The following is an 18,567-nucleotide window of genomic DNA, read 5'->3' as shown; positions in this document are numbered from 1 at the left end:
GGTTTAAATGATTTGCACAACTAACCCTTTTTTGGAAATGGGGTTGTAATTTAATGTAAAGAGTTTATTCTAAGCATTTTTGGAGCATTTCTGTTGGTCCGTCATGATGTTTTCATGTAAAAGGCAGCTGAGGTGCTCAAATGTTTTAAAAAAATGGCAGTACTTATTATTATTATTACTATTATTATTATTATTATTATTATTATTATTGCTGGCCTCAAATATATTGACCAATATGTTTTTGATCTGTTGCAGAGCATATCACAATTACAGGTATTTTCTATCTATGCTATTATCACATCATAGTGCTGTAGCTGTTCTTTAAAACATGTTATCTAAATGTCTAGCCCAGGTCCAAAGAGTGCTCCTGCATGCATGTTTCAGTAAAGCAATCTTTCACCCTCTGCTCTTTTTCTGGGTCGGCCTTTGGCGTCAGATGTTCCTCTCTGGCTTCTTCACGCCTGGTTTTGTTCTCAGGGCTTTATTGGTTCTTTGTGGGGCAGAAATTCCTCTCCGGAACATTTTGTGGCCCTTATTTTCTTTCACCTTGCCTCCTGTGCGGTCAGCGGCCACCCCACGAGCCCTTTACCTCCCCCCCACCACCCCCTCACAAAATTTGTCAGAGCACACAGTCCATGAACTTGGGCCCTGTTGCATCTCCTTCGAGTGGAGATAGGTTGGGGGGAGTAAAGGGGTGGGGGGTGCAGCTGGAGTCCAGTGGGGGAGGTGAGCGTTTGTGTAGGTTGTCAGGGGATGGGGGTGGAGTACAGATGGGGGTCAGAGGGGGGGAAGGTTAAGCGGTTGGACGACTTTATTTACCGTTTCCTGTGAAGAGACACCTGTGAGAGTGCGGCTCAACTGAGGGTGTTTACTTGTGCGCTTACTTATAGATGATGATGATGATGATGATGATGATGATGATGCTTTGCATTCCTTATTTGAGTTGAACTCCTCCTGTTTCTGGTTTATTATTCTGCTATTAATCTTTTTTTTTGTTATTTTATTGTTTAATTCAAGAAAGATGACAATAACAACATGGCAAAAATGGGGTCTCAACCCCCAAGAGTTCATCAAAATGGTAGACATGCATGATCATGAAATGAAATTGAATAAAAGAAACGAAAATGAGGAGTTTAAATAAAATGAGTTTCCAGTGGAAAACCTGTTGGTTTGGGTTTTGGAAGCCATGGCGATTATTATCTAGGTCTGATTGGGAAAATATTCTGGTGTGTTGGGATGGTTATCAATCTCAAGACTTCTTGTTCAGTAACTATTATGAATTATGCATTAAATCTCATTAATATTCATCATGAAACTGATATGTAAATACACCTTATATATTAGTTTCGTAATGACTATTAATAGTAAAAAAGGTTTCACGGGTTCGGTAGGTGGGATTAAGTTTCATCCTAATTGTTTATGCTGTGTGTATTGATGATGATGATGATGATGATGATGATGGTGAGGATGGTTATGGTGAGGATGGTGAGGATGGTCTGACAGTCATTACTCTTTTCTCTGCAGAATGGAGTTGGTGCGTGGGGGGAGGAGTCGGACAGCAGCAGAGGAAGAGGAGAGGCATCCAGAGATTTTGCCAAGGTGAGCTGACCGTATCAAACATGCATATAAAAATAATGGATCTCCTGATATCAAAAAATTAAATTTGAAACAGAATCTGTATCACCAATACAGACCCTCAGGATCTCTCATTTATCGTCAGTGATTAAAACTAGGCAGATGGGTGCGTCCTACCAGAGAAGGGATCGGCAACTGTAACTGCCCTGTTGTGGCTCCACAGCAGAATTAGATTTGTAGGTAAAAATAAAATAATCCTCCTTTACAGTAAAATAAAGCTCTGCTGATCGTTCAACACAGTTTAACAATAAATGCTCTTAAAAGCTGGAGTTAATGTAGAACTGCTAATTCACCCTTTAACCCTGAAACACAGAAAATAGCTAGTAGCCAATGAAAAGACAAAGAGAGAGATTTAAGACAAACATTGATAATTTTGGGATGAATGGACTTAGTATTTATAATCACTCCAGCTGGTTTCCTGTTACATTTAATCTGCAACAAGAAACTGTCAAACACTAAAAAGTTGCAAGGCTGAAGTCAGCTTCTTATTCAAATTCTTCTGTTCTACCTTAAATAGTGTAGCAGTTCTGTCGCCTCAGGCTGAGATTTAAGGTGGAACAGGAAAATTCAAACAAGAAGCTGGCGAATGAGAAGCGACTTCAGCCTCGTAAAAAACTGAACATTGAGAGATGTTGTACAAGAAACTGTTCCACTTTTGAGGAAAAGTTTCCTGCTGGAGATGCGAGAAAAGCAGCAATAACTGAACTAAAGCTTAAAGCGGAGAAACGTTAGTCTGTGTTTTTGTTTATTTATGTATATTTATAGACAATACTAGAACATCAGCACATACTGAGACAGATTTACAGCCAAGATGGTAAAATGGACATATAATGTTGTGGCTCTGAGGGTGGCTTGATTTTTGTTGAAAGGACAAAATGGCTCTTCTTAACATTTGAGTTGCTGACCTCAGTACCAGAGTAAAGTGGGTGGGAGGGGATGGGGTTTATTTTGTTAGGCACATAAAAAAAGTTTTATTGAAGATTTTTTTTTTTGTCTGAGCCAAATCCATCTGTTTAGTGTATACAAGTTGAGCACTGTCAGTCAGGACTTTTTTAAACACATCATAAGACCTCATTTACATGTGGATTTTGATTGGCTCTTGCCTGGGACACTGATAAAAATACCATAGCGCTAAAAAGACACCGGCATGCAAATCACCACCATGGTGACTTTATTAATAGCTCTTATTTACCATCTCCCACGTTTTGCCTGGCATGGTGCTGTTCCCGCCCAGTTTTATGAATCTGGCCCACGTGAGTGAATCCTCCCTGTGTAAACATCTTCCTGTCTGCTGTTTTCAAAACCACCTATCAGTGTTTGTTAGTTTATCTTTGAGTGGTTGCACTGTGGTGATGCTGATATGCCAAACTGTGTCCTTTCTCTCTCACCCCTGCAGTTGTATGAGCTGGACAATGACCCCAACAGAAAAGAGTTCCTGGACGATCTCTTTACTTTCATGCAGAAGAGAGGTAAGACGTTTCCCTCAGACTGGCTGGATGTGCTGTGGTCAGTTCTCCACTGTCTGTAGAGTTGATTATACACTTGGCAGTTGATGTTTACTTGGATTTGAGTTGGGTCAGAACCTATAACCTCCAGGGGATGAAGGTCCTGCAGAGACTTTAACACATCACAACATGTGCATACACTGTTATTATTATGTCATTATTCTGTACTGTTGGCAGCTCTCGCTTTTTCTTTTTGTCTCTGTTTGAAGATTTAACAGCTCAAATTTTTCATCTTACACAAACTTGCACAAAATACATCATAATATCTTCTCTTCTACTGACAAACACAAATATTGCATGGATTGCGAGTTTAGAATCGACACTTTCCATAGAACTTCAATGAGGCACTACTGAGAGGTAATTAATATGAAATTACAACATGTTTTTATTATGGTCAGCAGTGGCTAACTTTTAAGGGTTAAATGCAGCACTACCAGTCAAATACACCCGACTATGCCTGGTTCATTTTATAGTGCATAATAGTGCCTGTAGTGTAGTTTATAGGGGCTAACAAAGCAATAAACCACAAAAGGCCTTGCTTTATAGTAATATATCATGACTAAGGGGTGTTGTTTGGCACAGTGCTATTGGCTTATCGCTTTATAAATGTATGTTTAAAATAGACCAGTGTTAGGCCTGTCCCTGTCGATGACATGATTAAATGAGTAGTCTAGCAATGATTAATCCAGTGATATGTTGTTGTTTTTTTTTTTTTGTTTTTTGTTTTTTTTTCACTTCCTACACAGAGTTTAACACGAATTAGGCCAGATCTGCTTAAACATGAACATTCAGAGCTTGTAACAGACTTTTACTTTTTATGTTTTAGAGTGAATCCTTCAGTAAAGCCTATCTGAATATTATTGGAGGAGCCTGTTACAATGTTTCTCACTGCAAATATTTAGGTTTACATAATATACATGCAATTTGTAACTACAGCAATGTGTGCGTTGATGAGATCCTGCTGGTGTGGTTTTCCTCTCTTTCAGTGATGCTCACAAAAGCAGTTGAAAAAGTTAATAGCTCCCCCTTGTGGAGAATCAGCAGCCTGCCTAGTACAGCTGTATTATGACACACAGATACCATGTTTATCATTCAAATGTTAAACTGATTTATTTGAAATAGTTTAGCAAATATAAATTCATTTTGTAATCAAGAAATCTATTTTGATTAAGTAATCGTGACAGCACAAGTTGACGCGTTCATACAGTATTCGACTGATGTGTGAATGTGTGTGGTGTCGTATGTCAGGGGTGCACAACTCCGGTCCTGGAGGGCCGGTGTCCAGCAACGCACCCACTAAAGCTTGCAATTAACAGGTGAGTTGAATTAAGTGTTTGAGCAGGCAAATCACCAAACTGTGCTGGATGCCAGCCCTCCAGGACCGCAGTGCACCCCTGTTGCTTTGAAGACGGCTCAGCCAATCAGATTTCAGAACCGTTTCCTAAATTGTGTTAGCTAATGCTCTACGTAGTGGACCTTCTAAGGGAGTACAGATTCATTCAGCCCTCATTTACTCTGACTTCAGACTCTGTCATGATGAGGTTAGTCAGAGCGAATTAACTGACTGCCGGGAAACTGATTAGTGTGTGTTTATCGTTGGCCGTCTTCTGTCGAATCGCTAACTGCTCTTTACATCTGAGAAGAGAAAACTCCCACTGCCCTGCAGACATCTGTTTAACACATTGCCTGCCAGAATAGGTGGAGAAGAAGGGTGTGTGTGTGTGTGCGCCCTGTTTCTGTAGAGCGCTTTTAGCCTCAGTGATTCATCGTGCAGGTCTGAACCAAAACCTGAAGCGCTGGTTTGACTGTAATTTTCTTAATGCACAGACAGCTCGTCTCGCTGTGTGTTTTCAGTTATCAGAAATTTTCTCATTTAGCTCATGATTTCATATGAAGCTTTCAGTTGAAGTCACTGGTGTGACCGACTTTATTCTGAGGTCATTGTGAAAAAATAGAATACAAATGGATGAAATTCCATATTTTAGTGGAGGTTCCATGATTGACAACATGTGGTTTGATGCTCTGTAGCAGCCGTTTTCTAAATGCATTTTTCATTAAAAACGTCTCTGGTGTTACCTTTCTTATGTGTAACCCCAGTGACGATCAGTAACACCAGTGACGATCAGTAACACCAGTGACTCCTCTGGATAGATAGAAAAGTGGACAATTCTGTAGAATGACCCATCTGTTGAAATGGACAAAAGTTCAGTCACAGTGTTGAATGCTGAATTTTGTTTGTACTTTTCTCTCTGTTTATAGGCAAACAGTAGAGGTGGGTGATATGGCAAAATGTGATATCACGATTCTTCAGAAAGTTCTTACGATACACAATGGGCCACAATATTCATTTATTCTGACATCTAATAATAATAATCTTTATTTATATAGCACCTTTCATACATTTAAAATGCAGCTCAAAAAAAATAGGATCAAAAACTACGAATCTAGTTCATTGTATTCACCATTTCACACACAGTGCTTAAGCTCCACTACTTGTTATCTACCTTAGCCTTACGTGATTTAAATGTTTTTATCAGGCTATTCCTGTAAAGATAATCAGAGGTGGTGCGATATGGCAAAAAATGTAATATCACGATGCTTCAAGAAGTTTCCACGATACACAATATGTCATTTATTTTTACTGACAACTGATGAGTAGAAACAAAAAACAAACTGTAACATACTGTTAAATTCAGTTAACCAGGCCGAATTATTCCCTCTTTTCAATCAAACGTGTCGTTGGTTAGTGGTTTTAAGTACTGATGGTGTCCATGATATGACTAGAAAAGCACATTGTGATGTAATTTATCACGATAATGATAAATATGGTCATATTGCCCAGCCCTAAAGCTAATACGTCATTAGCATTAAGAAGCACAATACGATGTGGAATATTTTGCAGTGATTACCGGCTCTGAATGAGGTGATGAGCTACACAGTAATGGCAACGTTAAGGTCAGCGCGCTGTCCTTCATTCGGACCCTGTAATGGACGGAGGTGTTGGCTATCTGAGTCTCTTCCTCTAATGGCTTGTTAAGTAGAGCTTGTTTGGCTCAGGCACTTAGTCGTCCATCCAGTGTTCCTGGGTCTGTCGGAGAGAGAGATGAGTGAGCTTGTTTTGGGAGGGAGGGAGGGAGATTGTAGATAGGTTTGCGGACCGATGGGAGGCAGTAGGGTCAGTTTTGAGAGGTGCAGGATAAAACCTGCTTAGGTTAGCTGAGCAGTTTTAATGAGCACCATTTATTTAGCCTGTTATTATCATTAGCCTAGTATATCACTGTATACTCTTCCTTCACTCTCTCTCTCTCTCTCTCTCTCTCTCTCTCTCTCTCTCTCTCTCCTGTCTGTTTCTCTTTTTGCTCTCTCACTTTTCTCTTTCTCTCTCTCTTTTCTCTCGGTTTCTCTTTTTGCCTTTCTCAGCCTCTCTCTTTTCTCTCTCTCTCTTTTCTCTCTGTCTATCTCTCTTTTTGACTTTCTCTCTCTCTTCTCTTTTCTCTTTCTCATCTTGCTCTCTCTCTTCCTCTTTTGTCTCTACCTCTTCTCTATCTCTTTTCTCTCTCACCCTCTCTGTTCTCTCTCTTTCTCTCTTCTCTCTCTCTCTTTTCCGTCTGTCTGTCTCTCTTTTTCTTGTCTCTTTTTTCTTATCTCACTCCCATTATCTGCTGTCTCTCTTCTCTATTCTACTGTCTGTCTGTCTGTCTGTCTGTGTGTGTCTCTCTCTGTCTCTCTCTCTCCTGTTTCCCGCACTCTGTGTGTGCCGTAGTCCGTAATGGAGGAATGCCCCACCGTGTCTGGGAATGTCCTGCCTCTCTCAATATTTTCGGAAACTCGACCAAAGGAAGGAAAGTTGTTAGAGAATCTCACTTCCGCCCTGAGTGCATAAACGCAAGGAAGTGTGTGTGTGTGTGTGTGTGTGTGTGTGTGTGTGTGTGTGTGTGTGTGTGTGTGTGTTCATGGCTGTGGAATTTTAGCAGCTGTCTTTAACAGTCCCCGAGGGGCCGTATGTGGGGCCCCGTGTGCAGACGGCCTACAGAAAGCCACACATACTGTAGTGCAGAACGCAGTGGATCTGAATCAGACACTGCAGGAGTAACTCTCAGCAGACTGCAGTCACTACAGTGCTTTCACTCTGCGTTCTCTCTCTTGCTCTCTCTTCTGTCTCTCTCTCTTTTTTCTCTTTTACCCCCCCCCGATTATTTCTCTCTCACCCTCTTTCTTCTGTCTCTCTCTCTTTTTCTCCCTCTTGCTTTTTTTTCTCTCACTCTTTCTCTCTCATTCATCTCTCTCTCTTTTTGTCTCTCGCTCTCTCTCTCCTGTCTCTCTTCTGTCTCTCTCTTTTTCTTTCTCTCTTTTTGTCTCTCTCTCCCTCTCCCTTTTCTCTTACCCTCACTGTTCTCTCTCTCTTCTATCTTTTCTATCTTCTCTCTCTTCTATCTTTTCTATCTTCTCTCTCTTTCCCTTTTTCTTCTCTCTCGCTCTCTCTCTCTCTCTCTCTCTCTCTCTCTCTCTCTCTCTCTCTCTCTCTCTCTGCGTGTGTGTGTCAGTGCTGTCCAGTTGAGTTGATGAATGTTCCTCTTGTGTCTCTGATGGCCGAGGCCAGGGTGGGAGACTCCTGTTTAGGATCAGAGGAAATAGGGAGGGGATGGAGTGATGTGCGTGTGGGAGTGAGAGAAAAAAGAGACTGACAGGATGGGGGGGGTGGGGTTGGGGTGAAAGAGAATAGACAAGTGTTTTTTAAAAACGACAAAAACAAGTGGCACTGTTTGTGGTTTTGGTGCATTGAGTTATAAGAGGCAGGTGCAGGGAGTGTGCAGTGAGTGACGGATGTTTTCTTTTTGGATAGATGAGAGAGAAAGAGAGAGAGAAAGAGAGATTCGTAATGTCAAGCTGCTGCGTTTGTAAAATGACTAAATTTACAAAGATTTTACCTCAAATAAAGTTAATCTGTCAAGTATAGTCAGATCTGACGTTTACTTCTACAGTCTTGCACAAAACTGATATAGTTAACAAGTAAAACGTTAATCCTGTAACTTTTACACGATGCTGTGGCATCGCTGGGGATCGAACTCGCCACCTCTCGGCCTTACCTTGGAAAACTCTAGGTCCACGTGAGTCAGGCAGTAATCAGATTTCTGCTTTGCAGTCGGCCAATAAACTCACAGAAGAAGACGTGATGTAAACATAAAGTAAAGTACCTTTTTTTAAAACCATTGCGCCACTTCATCTGAAAATATGAACATACCTCATCTAAAAGATGAAGAATTTTTAAGTTCTTCATTTCGTCAGGCATGTATTTGGTTTCAGCGTCGCTCCAAAATTGTTTTTCTGCGTCTTGCGTTAACACTGCTCGCTTATTTCCAGTACCGCCATCTGTTTTCGCACATGCACAGACTGAGAAATCCGAAAGAAATCAGAGTAAGAGTTTACATGCACAGAGAAATCTGATCACTGAGCTAAAATCCAGCTCTATTTATCAGATTTCTTAATCGGATTTCTCGACCTTACTCTGATCTAAGAAATCGGAGTGTGCTGTTTTACATGACCATTTGAATAATCAGATAACTGCAGTTCGATTATGATCGGATTATTGAGTGCATGTACGCACAAGTGTTGTGTTACCATTATCTGTTATGGTCAGATGCCATAATCTTTGACTGATCTGCTTTGTTTACGGCATGGTTATGTCAGTGTTATGCAGCAGGGTTCAGGTGAGAGTGTTATGAAAAAATCTCTTGGCCTCTGTGGTGTCTGATTGGTCAGTTGAGGTCCGGTTACTCCATCTCTGTGGCCACTGGGCTTTCCCAGCAGGGGCCCCACAGGAAGTCCTTCACTGCCATGCAAAGCCTATTTGCTCTGTTGGCACCAATTACACCATGAATGGACTCCAGGGGAGCAGTGTATACATTACAACACTCACACTCTCCGAAACAGGCTCTCATACTGAGACGCTCACGCTGACACAATAGCTGCATTCAGGCAGGTCTTCACATGTGTGTCATTTTCAGGTAGACTAGCTTGTAGATTTGTAGAAATGCTGGATTTTTGCTGTATTACTGTATAAATAGTTCCTTTAAAAGAGGCCAAGTAAACAAACCTGCATTTTCCTTGCTATTTCACATACACAGTCACTGAGCACTTTATTAGGTACACCTCCTTGTTTCTACACTTATTGTCCATTTTATCAGCTCCACTGACCATATAGGAGCACTTCGTAGTTCTACAGTTACAGACTGTAGTCCATCTGTTTCTCTGCATACTTTGTTAGCCCCCTTTTACCCTGTTCTTCAGTGGTCAGGACCCCACAGGACCCCCACAGAGCCGGTGTTATTTGGGTGGTGGATCATTCTCAGTGACACTGACGTGGTGGTGTTGTGTTAGTGTGTGTTGTGCTGGTCTGAATAGATCAGACTGCTGGAGTTTTTAAACACCTCAGTGTCGCTGCTGGACTGAGAACCAGACATATCTAGCCAACAGTGTCCTGTGGGCAGCGTCTTGTGGGCAGTGTCTTGTGACCACTGATGAAGGACTAGAGGATGACCAACACAAACTGTGCAGCAGCAGATGAGCTATCGTCTCTGACTTTACATCTACAAGGTGGACCAACAAAATGGACACAGTGTTTAAAAACTCCAGCAGCACTGCTGTGTCTGATCCACTCAGACCAGCGCAACACACTTTAACGCACCACCACCACGTCAGTGTCACTGCAGTGCTGCAAATGACCCACCACCCAAATAATACCTGCCTGTGGGGGTCCTGACCGCTGAAGAACAGGGTAACAAATTATGCAGAAAATCCGATGGACTACAGTCTGTAATTGTAGAACAAACTAACGACACTCACCAACCCAGCCTTCCCATTTCCAGCATGATTTCGCAGCTAACATCATAGCGGATGTGAACAAGAATAAACGTGCTGTTGCTGGATGCCAGGTGTCCAGTGGGTCATGTTTTGAAGCTCTAGCTTGTATAAGCAAATAAACACCTGGTTAATTTCTGTATTTCAGTTTAACTGATAACACGATGTGCCCTCTGGATGAATGTTTGCATCCTTTTTGCGATTAAAGATCCGTTCTTGGCTAAGCTTTTGATAAGTAATGCAATTACTAGGTTAACATTTCTACTCTGAGCACTGAGTTTTCTGACCTTAATGCGACTAGTGAAACAAAACTGATATGTAGGAGTCTAAGAAGAGCACACATTGCATATATATGTCTGAAGGCTCTATGTAGGATGGTTACACTGTCCGTGGAGTCAGCCATTGAGAGTCTCCCCATTTGAATGTATTTGGCTCAAAGTGCCCAATATCTTCGTCTTCTTATGTGTGCTTGGACCCTCTCATTGCCGTTTGCGGCTATATTTGGTCATTATTATGTCACATCAGAAACCAGATGTTTACAGACATTATGTTTGATGAATTATATGCAAAAACAAGAGTTTGTCTGTCTTTAAATTATGATATGATGAGCTAACACGGTGAATAAGGTTTGGAGTTACTTTAAGTGAGCGCTGTGTAGTGAATAGTGTGAATGTGTCGCGTCGAGTGCTGGTCTATGATTGTGAGCACTCAGTGCTCTCAGTAAAGAATTGAAATCTCAGTGAGGCTGACACAGGGCAGTGTTTGTATTTGAAGTGTGCTGTGGGCCGGTGATGGGGGTGTTTTTTTCAGAGGGAAGGGGTTGGATTAAGGGGCCCCCTGTCCCTCACAATGATTAATGACCCTGTAAAACACACAACACGCTCCCTCTGCCGCTGCTGACCAGCTCCAGCCCAGAGAGGCTCAGAGAGCAGAGAGGAGGCTGCAGAGAGAGCGACAGACAGGGATAGACGAGTGGAGGGAGAGAAATGGGCGGAAAACAAGACAGCAGTCTTTCATTTCCCCGAGAAGGGAGGGATCAGTCAGTCAGTCAGAAAGACGAGTGGAGAGGACCTGAAATAGTAATCAGATGATGGTGCTGTTTAAAAGTTTGGAATCATGTATTATGATTGTTTTTATCTACAGTAATAACTCATACAGTGTAGATTTCAATATTGGAAAGATATCAGAAGGTATTTTCCTTTTTGGTTTGGTTTGATGTGAATTGGTTCATTTCAGAGAACCTTAGAGAATCTGATTTCTTTACAGTGGTGGTGATGGGAACCAGGGGTCGCCATGACTACAACACAAATATGGACGTTTTATTTACTATCCAAAACCACCAGTGAACCAACACGAGTCTAATGTGTTGTTATGTTATATTCATGATGATAAAACAGGGATAAGTTTTCTTTAGGAACTATTTTGCTTCACAACACACACATATTATGCGTTTATTATATATGACTGGTAGTTGTGTCCGATACATTCCAAATAGCTTCCTTTGCTTATTGTGAAAATGCCAGTAGGCTACCTATTCCTCCTAGCAGTCTTCGTATGGTGAGCACGGGGCCCGTCAGCGCTCGTCTAACCAAGTGAGCAGTTAAAAACACTGTGCATGTTTAACCTGCTTTCAATAACCAGCTGTGGGACACGATCACATACGTCCAGACGTTTAGTAAACGTTGTTTACGGTGTGGGTGATGCTACACAGCTAGCCATAGTTCCTCATCAGGTGTGGTAGCCACTCATAATAGCAAAGCAATATAGACTCAAGTCGAAAATGTAATAAAAGTTACATTTGGTAGTAAAATTAAAATTAACAATTAAAATTGTGGCCCACAATTCCCATATCAGTGCTTCCTTCATCTGTTTTATAATGATAAATAACATACTGTAGTGATCTGTTTGTAGTTTCAACAACATATCAACATATTATTTTTGAAATATGAGCTGTTCTAGACATTACATTCCTTTGGAATTATAAGGTTCTGTCTGCGTTCTGAGCAGTTTTGAGATATTGAACTTCAAAGATTTTGGGTTCCAGATAGCAAAACATGCTCAGAAATGTGACTCTAATGAGCCAAAATGTGGGGAGAAAGAAAAAAAAAGATGCATGAATGAATGAAATTAAGGTATATGTAGTAATTAATGCACTATTTAATTATCTTTAAGGCTTCATATTTATAAATTTAAGACAATAAGACTTTTTAAAGAGCTGCAAGAAGACAGTCGGAGTTTCAGCAACATGTTTTCATGTTTCTTGTTGAACTTTTCCCGCTGTCACTGAGCAGCAACATGACGAAGAAGCAGAGCCTGATTCGTCCTCTTGTGTGTATTCAAAGTGCTGATTGGCTCACAGATAGAACCTTATAGAACTAAGTTAGAGTTTGAGTCTGGAGACCGAACCTTTTTGTTTTCTAGATAAAAAGCCCAAAAATGTGCACAGCTTAAAAATTAGACCTCACACAATGTTAAGAAGTTGTCATAGAATAAGAATAAAAACATCTGGTTAACTTAATTCCAAGGGGACGATTAAATGAATTGTAACTGGATGCTCTGAAGCTTCTTCTGTCATTATAGTATCATCTAACATTTCTTTGTTTTGTTCGGCGTCTTACTAGTTTGAAACCTCGTAGTCATTTTTAACATTTATCTGCATCAATCTGATTTTATATTATAAAAAAAACATTCTAAAGTTTTTATCTGCCCATGAATAAAGAAGAAAAGTCAGAAGAGACGTGCCCTGTGCGCTGTGAGAAGGGCGGAGACTCCAGACATCCAGCAGACAGCCGGGCGTATCTCCTTTCCTGGCTGCTTTTTAATCAGCACTGTTAAGCTTGTCTCTATATAAAAAGCTGCTGTTAAGGCTTGTTCATGGTTAAAGATGAGGTTTGTGGTTTAGTTCAGAGTTGTGATCTGCCGTGGGAAGGCCACGCCCACCACAGGTTAGGACAGGGTGGGCTGACTGCAGCCTGTTTATAGTACACTGTGATATTAATGTGCAGGTCCGACTGTAGTTATTTATAGAGGACGTGTGTTCAGACTGTAAATCTGCCTGAATGGATTTTTCTGTGCTCAGGTTTAGACAGTGCAGATAAAGATATGAAAAATAGTCTAAATAAAGAATTAGAGGAGAAAAAAATTAACCTCTTTTAATGTAACCTTTAAAATCGCAGGTCAGTCATTTCTGTTGGTCCACTCTTCATTACAGGGTCACAGAACGTAAAGGCCAGCTGGCTTAAAGGACGAGTGTGTAAAAATTGTGACATTCTGTGAACAAGATACCATAAAAACACTCTCCTCTCTCTCTGACTCTGACTCTCTCTCTGACTCTCTCTCTCTCTCTCTCACTCACCCTCTCTCATACTTTCACTCTCTCTCTCTCACTCTGTCTCATACTCTGTCTCTCTCTCTCTCTCTCTCTCTCTCTCTCTCTCTCTCTCTCTCTCTCTCTCTCTCATACTTTCTCTCTCTCTCTCACACTCTCTCACATGCACACACTCTCTCTCTCACTCTGACTCTCACTCTCTCATGCTTTCTCACACTCTCTCTCTTCTGTTATCTGAATTATTTCCATATTTCCACTCTTGTTTTCTCTTTTCTTTCTTTCTTTCTCTTTTTCGGTTGTTTCTCAGATATCTTTAGCTCTTTTTCTTTTCTTTTTCTCTCCATTTCCTCTCACTCTCTTCCTTTCCCTCCTTTTTCATTTCATTCCTTGTCTTTCATGCTTATTCTCTTTCTGTCTCTCTCCCACTTGCTTAATCTCTGTTCTGTCTTTCTCTCACTCTTTTTCTCCCTCTTTCACTCCTTTTCTCCCTCTTTTCCTTTCTTTCTTTCTGCCTCTTTTTCTTCTCAATTGTCTTTCACTCGCGTTCTTTTCGCTCGTTCTCTCCCTTTCCCATCTCTCTCTCTCCCTCTCTCTCACTGCTTTCTTGTTCTCTCTTTCTCTCTCTCTACCTTTCTCTCTCTCTCTTGTCATCTGTTATTTCTGCTCTTTTTTCTTTCTTTTCTTTCGCTTTCTTTTTTTTAATTGTTTCTCAGTTTCTTTTACTCTTTCTTCTTTTCTTTTTCTACATTTCCTCTCGCTCACTTCTTTCTCTTTCCTCTCGCTCCTTTTTTATCTTTCGTTCTTTGTCTTTCGTCCTTATTCTCTTTCTGTCTTTTTCTCACTTGCTTTATCCGTGTTTTCTGTTGGCTCTTTTCTTTCTCTCTGCTTCGTTTTCTGCTCTCTCAGTTATCTTTAACTCGCTTTCTTTTTGCGTGTTCTCTCCTTTTTCTCTCTTCCCCCTTCTCTCTCCCTCTTCCTTTCCCCCCTCTCTCTCTCTCTCTCTCCCTCTCCCTCTCCCCCTCCCCCCCACTTCTTTATCACTCTCTTCTGTTGTCTTTCTCTCTATCTTACACTCTTTTTCTCCCTCTTTTCCTTTCTGTCTCTCTGCTCTCTCAATTGTCTTTCATGTAGTTTGTTTTCTCTCGTTCTCTCCTTTTTGTCTCTTCCCCCCTCTCTCTCTCTCTATCTGATTCTCACAGTTAGTCATTTCTCACACCTCCTGCTATTCCTGTAAATTGTGAGTGTGTGTATGTATGTATGTATGTATGTATATATATATATATATATATATATATATATATATATATATATATATATATATATATAATGTTGACTTCAGTACCAATAAACTCTCTCTTCCTCTGGATTGGGGGATGGTCCTTTCCCCTCCTTCCCTGCTTTCCTTTCCTCCGTCTCTCCCTCTGACCCGGAGGCCCACGTCTTACCTAAACAGTTTACAGATGACCAGAACTGTTCAGGCCCAGAGGAGACATTCCACTCCACTGACGCTGCAGTGACACCATCACAATGGTCACCAACAGGCCGTGTTTAGACAAGCGGTCAAACCTGATTTCTTTGACTGCTTATTTCATGCATGTCTGGTCTTTTCCTAAAAGTCTAAACAGTCTCGCGAAGCACATTCAGCTAAGATTCAGGTTTGATGTGAAATGGTTGACTGTAAGTGATAGGAACCAGAGGTCTCCATGACTACAACACTAATATAGACATTTTATTTACTATCCAAAACCACCAGTGAACCTACACGAGTCTTCTGAGTGTTTATATGGAATGTCGATGACGGTACAATAGCGGTAAATCTTAATAAACTTAAAATAAGTATTTTGCTTCACAGCGTCTAAATATACCTTTCCACCACGACTGTATTAAAAAGAATATAACAATAAAAAAGTCTAAACCATGTCTCAGACATCGGGCTGTGTATTCGTGGGTGTTTTGTATAATAACTGTCTGTGAGTTTTGGCCTAAAATAATGTATTTTTTAAGACAATTCAGGGCTTTTTTCCCAAAATTTAGCACAGTTTTACAGTTAACAGTACATATAAAAACTGTAGGTTCACTGGTGGTTTTTTGCATAGTTAATAAAATAAATAAAATGCCTTTATTAGTGTTGAAATGTCACAACGTCTGGTTCCACTGTAAGGAAATCTTAGTTGGTAATTTTCTCCAGAAAGGAGCATTTCACATCAAACCACTCAAAATGACTGTTTTTACATCCAGTGGTTGATTTATACAGCAATTTTTAAAATTTGGTGGAAATCCCCTTTTAGTGTCCAGTGTTTCAGGCTTGCAGTAGCTCTGTACTAATTGCTAGGCCAGCTTTTGTTACTTGTTATCTACATCAGCCTCGCCGCACCAGTGAAAAGCTAAAGCAGCGAACTTCAGACACCAAACACGTCTTGGCTCATCAACTACTTTTGGGTTAAGGTGGGAAAACTGTAAATCTGATTTTAATAAAACATTCCTTTAGAAGCAGAAGTGACCCAGAAATGCCTGAGGATAAAGATGTTCTGCCTTCAGCGAACTCTTCCTGAACACAAGCCCAGCAGCTGATCCCCTCAGTATTGATCAGCCAGTCTTCAGCTCACGGCTTTATCTGCCAATCTGCCGGCGCATTGATTACGGCTGTTAGTTGTTATAAGAGTGAGGAAGAGATGGGGGGAAGGAGATTTCCAAGGAGAGGGTCAATAAGAGAGGGAGAGAGAGAGGGCACTCCAGGCCTTGTGTTTAACCTCTAAATAGCCTTTTCCGACGTCATCCTGCGGTCAGTAGTCATAGTGACAGAGGACAGGATTAGGTTGCATCTACAGCAGTGGCAATTACCTGCTTTCACACCGGACTCGGTTTGACATAAAACTAGGACTTTCTGTAATCAGTTCATCTACGAGCTTGTTTTATTTTGATTAATCGACTGATTTTAAAGATTGTTTCTCTTCCAGTGAGAAACACATTTAAATATATGCAAATGCAGAAAACCCTAAATTTGAAAGTCCACCCAAATTTTCCCAAATATTGAAGTTTTTGTTTGCATTTCTGTTATATTTCTCTTATGATTTCCCAGCTGAAATCATTCCTGAGTCGGTAAGCGAAAGCCTTTTTTCCTCCAAACAGATAAAATAAATGACTTAAAATGAAAATACTTGATTTTATAAACTCTTCTTTTCTCATTTAGTGACTGTTTTAGCTTTCAGCTGTTCTGTTTTCTTGATTTTAACCCACGTTCACATTTTGAATCTTAATGGGGCATATCTTAATAGCTAATATCTAAAACAGATTTAACACCTTGTGCACTATTTTTATCTGGCTGTATGGGATTCAGTTTACTGTATTGCATTTAAAGGGGAATTCCACCAATTTTTCGAAAATTTCCACATAATTATTTGTTTAAGATGTAATCGTTCGGAGTGGTTTGATGTAATATGCTCTGTTCTACAGAATCTTGTGGTTTCGCGGTGTTGCTAAAAGAAAGCAGACGTCTTTTGGTGTGAATAGTATTCATGGTGGAGGGATACATGCAGAGTTATCAGGCAAATTAGTCCCTGAACAAAGCTTATTTACATATAAAAACTCAGACAGGTTCGCTGGTGGTTTTGGATAGTAAATACAATGTCTACAAATGTCTACCCCTGGTTCCCATCACCACCACTGTAAAGAAATGAGTCAGTAAGTTTCTCTACAGTGAATCATTTCACTTCAAACCACTCTGAATGACTGTTGACATCTCAATGATTGAACTATGCAGAAATTTAGAAAAATCAGTGGAATTTCTCTTTAACATCACTGAAATGTTTGTCTCTTTCATGAGACGCTTTGCTCTGTAATGTGTGGCTTAATGTTACCTTTACTGGGCCAACATTAGCCACTTAGGCGAGGTAGTTAAAGTGCTTTCCCACCAAAACAGTCTGCAGTCTAGTGGATTAATATGTGTATTACCATTTTACAGTGCGGTTTTTATGTAAAAAATGGGAAAATTCACTTCATTTTTACTTTATGTAGTCTGCTTTATCGTCTAATCATGATTTTTATTTTATTTTCGCAAAACAAGACTAAATGTGCAGCTACAACTTTTCGTCAATTGAGTTTCAATGAGCTACGACTGAGAAATAATATGAAATAATAACAAAAAAAATGTATTTTTTAGTGCTTGAAATAACTGCCTTGTAAGGTTTTAAGTAGTAGTTTGGCCAAAAAACAAATGATAAACTTTCGCATTGTTCCAAATGTCGTCGATCAGCCAAGACATTTGAAATTTTGGAAATTTTGAAGATGCTGTCTTGGATAATATCACATGATGTCCAATTGAAAGATTTTTTTGTAGCTATATTTTAGTCACAGAAACGTTGAGCATCAGCCCCCCCTCCACCCCCACAGCCCCTGCCAGCCCCCTCCAGCCCCCTCAACGTCCTAATCCGGAATGCTGTGTCAGGGAATTAGGCAGTCCCCCGCTCTGCTCTCGTTTCGATGAGGTGTTGATTAGATTGCGATCAGCTTTGACCAGCCGTCCTCTGGGAGCTTACGCACTCCGGTTACAGTCAAAGTGGCCTTCTCACTTTTCACACCATCCACTCTTTTCATTCCTCCTTGCTTCCCCCACTTATCTTCCCCTCCTCTCATCCCTTCCTCCGTCCAGGTGACCCATCTTTTTGACCCACGACGAGAGTCAGGTTTCTCCCAGCCCTCCTCCGGCTTTTGATCCTCCTTCTTTCGCTCCTTTCATCATATTTGAAGCAGTAGTTTGGTGGAAAAACAGCTAATTTACAAAATTTCCCTCCTGACCTCAAACGCAGTCCAAGCAGAGACGTGTTTGGTTAAATAGCCGTACTGCTATCTGTGGATATCACTGTTTTTAGCTGTGTCACATGCTTTTGTCCATATTTATAGACAACAGTAGGTCATACAGAGTTAGAAAGCATTTAATCTAGTATATTTGACTTCACTTAAAGGGGAAAATTGCACTGGTTTTATATATATATATATATATATATATAAATATATATGTGTGTGTGTGTGTGTGTGTGTGTGTGTGTGTGTGTATATATATATATATATATATATATATATACGCATACATGATACGTAGATAAATAGATACTGTAGATATAAAAAGTCTACACACCCCTGTTAAAATGCCAGGCTTGACCAAGATGAATCATTTAAGATTCATTTCCACCTTCAATGTGACTCAAAGAACTAAAATAATGTGGTTGTATAAATATGCATAAA

The 18,567-nt window shown here is 40.4% G+C and overlaps 1 protein-coding gene across 1 annotated transcript in view; it reads left to right on the top strand.

Annotated features, from left to right (window-relative positions):
* Positions 1–18,567, top strand: part of LOC118818109 (AT-rich interactive domain-containing protein 3B-like) — a 90,469-nt gene that overhangs the window by 41,864 nt on the left and 30,038 nt on the right. The window contains exons 3-4 of the mRNA XM_036585244.1: positions 1,525–1,599; positions 3,032–3,104. Of these exons, the coding sequence (XP_036441137.1) occupies positions 1,525–1,599; positions 3,032–3,104 (148 nt within the window). The remainder of the gene's footprint in view (positions 1–1,524; positions 1,600–3,031; positions 3,105–18,567) is intronic.

Source organism: Colossoma macropomum, unplaced genomic scaffold, assembly GCF_904425465.1.
Source record: "Colossoma macropomum unplaced genomic scaffold, Colossoma_macropomum, whole genome shotgun sequence".
In the NCBI taxonomy this organism is placed as follows: Eukaryota; Metazoa; Chordata; class Actinopteri; order Characiformes; family Serrasalmidae; genus Colossoma; species Colossoma macropomum.
Note: the sequence above shows the minus strand (reverse complement) of the source record. Positions and strands in the feature narration are given on the sequence as shown.